The sequence below is a fragment of the Elephantulus edwardii genome, unplaced genomic scaffold, assembly GCF_000299155.1.
Source record: "Elephantulus edwardii isolate Elephantulus edwardi_28Jun2011 unplaced genomic scaffold, EleEdw1.0 scaffold00033, whole genome shotgun sequence".
NCBI classification, from domain to species: Eukaryota; Metazoa; Chordata; class Mammalia; order Macroscelidea; family Macroscelididae; genus Elephantulus; species Elephantulus edwardii.
Window position 1 is genome coordinate 19,323,309 of NW_006399783.1, and position 1,918 is coordinate 19,325,226.

At 50.6% G+C, this 1,918-nt stretch overlaps 1 protein-coding gene across 1 annotated transcript in view; it reads left to right on the top strand.

The window, feature by feature from the left end:
• The first annotated feature begins 333 nt into the window (after nucleotides 1-333).
• FAF2 (Fas associated factor family member 2) overlaps nucleotides 334-1,918 on the top strand; it is a 67,347-nt gene continuing 65,762 nt past the window's right edge. Inside the window, exon 1 of the mRNA XM_006884379.1 lies at nucleotides 334-420. Within this exon, the coding sequence (XP_006884441.1) occupies nucleotides 358-420 (63 nt within the window). The 5' untranslated portion in view covers nucleotides 334-357. The remainder of the gene's footprint in view (nucleotides 421-1,918) is intronic.

Here is a 1,918-nt window from a genome sequence, read left to right on the forward strand (position 1 = left end):
TACCAGGTACTGGGCAGAAATCAGTCGGATGACATTTGGGATTTTACGGAGCTCCTCCGGCAGGTTGATTCTTTTTCGTCGCATTTATGGTGGTAACTGATGGTCCCCTGCCTGTGAGCTGTAGTTCTTTCTAAGCCACGGTCCCTCGGCAATTTCCGTAAGTGTTCGGGATCTGCACGCGAGTTCCCTCTGGCGGCAGGAACGGCCAGACAGCTCGCGCGGGGCTGGAGACGGTGGACTGGCACGCGCAGGCGTAGTTGCACCCCGGTGGCAGTTCAGACCGGAAGTGGTTGCCACTGAGGTCAGTTCCGGCGGGTGACGGTGCGAACGGGTCAGAAGCGTAGAAGCGGCGGCAAAATGGCGGCGCCTGAGGAGCGGGACCTAACCCAGGAGCAGACAGAGAAGCTGCTACAGTTTCAGGTAGTAGCGAGTACTCGGTGCGGCAAATGCCGCGTCGGGACGGGAGTGGGCCCCTAGAGGAACCCCGAATCCTCTTCACATCCGGGCCAAAATGCTTCTCAGGCCAGTGGGCGGCCCCCTCCCCCAGGCGCCAACTGCCCCGCTTTTCCCGGCACCCGACCCTCTGTCGGTAGCCGGTCTTCCAAGTATACCTGTGGCCTGACCCGCCTCTTTCCTACCCCTTTGCTCTCAGTGGATCAGCGTCCCTGGTTTCCTTAAGCGGCGCCTCTCCTCAACTGTCTTTCCCAGTCTGGTTACCGGGCAGACCCTCTCTGTCCAGCGATTCTCTGTTCATCATCATCCCAAGATGCTTGCGTCCCCAACGCATGGTTGACTTCAGTTCTGGTCGCCGGAAAGGTCGCACTGGCGTCACGTGTCATTTTCCACAAACATTTAGCGGGGGTTCTCGGGTGCCAGGTCCTGTCTTGTGCGCCCAGGTGGGGGTGAGGGCCCGTACAGACAGGCCCGGCTCAAGTCCTGGATGTAGGGGAGGACACCACGGAAGGGAACAAGGAGCACTAGTGGCTTCGCATTCAGTTCAAGTTCAGTGCGCGGGGCTTTTTCTGGACTCCTTGTGCTTGAGTCGCCTTGTAACTTACAGAGACCTACCTTCTCGTAGTAGAGATCGTGTAAACATTCGACACAAGACTTTTTTCTCAGAGATAGGAAATAAGTGTCGGATAGCCTTTGCTCTTTGTCATCGCTGATGGCTACTTGTTTTCTTATCTCTAAAACGCATATCCCAAAAGTTCCTGTCTCAAGATGTAGAGATCAGAGGTTGTGTAAACGGTAAGATACTCCAAGATATTACTGCTGCTATCAACGTTGAATTAGTGAAAGAATTCTTTTCTAAAAGAAATAATGCTGAATATTTATTTATTCAACATTATAAAAAAAAAAATCTTTGTGCTTGGCACTGCTGGCTGTTGTTGTGAGTTGCTGTGAAGTCTGAACAGGCTCCCCAGCTAGTTTTTAGAGGCTATGAATGGTGAGGGAGGAGACAGGCAGTCCATAGTTCTCTCCTAGAGCAGCTGCTGGATTCGAACCTCATGCCTTTGGGTTGGCCGTGGGCATCTTTCTTACCCACTACGCCAGCAGAGCGGGGATGCCATTTACTGAGTATTTTGAATGACAGTATGGACATTGTTAAACACTGTGTACCCTATCTCGTTTAATAACAGTCCTGTGTGGTTGATACTGTTGCCCTTGTTTTACAGATAGAGGATCTGAAGCTTAGGAAGTAACATGCTAGTTATGAAGCTAGAAAATGTGCCAAATTCATTGCCAGATCCATCTTTCTGGAATTTTTCCTGGCCTCTTGACTTGTACAGCCAAGAATACAAATGCTTTAGTAATTGTATGTGTGAGTGGATTTGCAAGGTCTCATTTTTCTCCTATTTCCTAGTGTAGACTTCGTTGTAATTAATTGGAAAGCTTTTTATTCAGAAATCTAGCAATG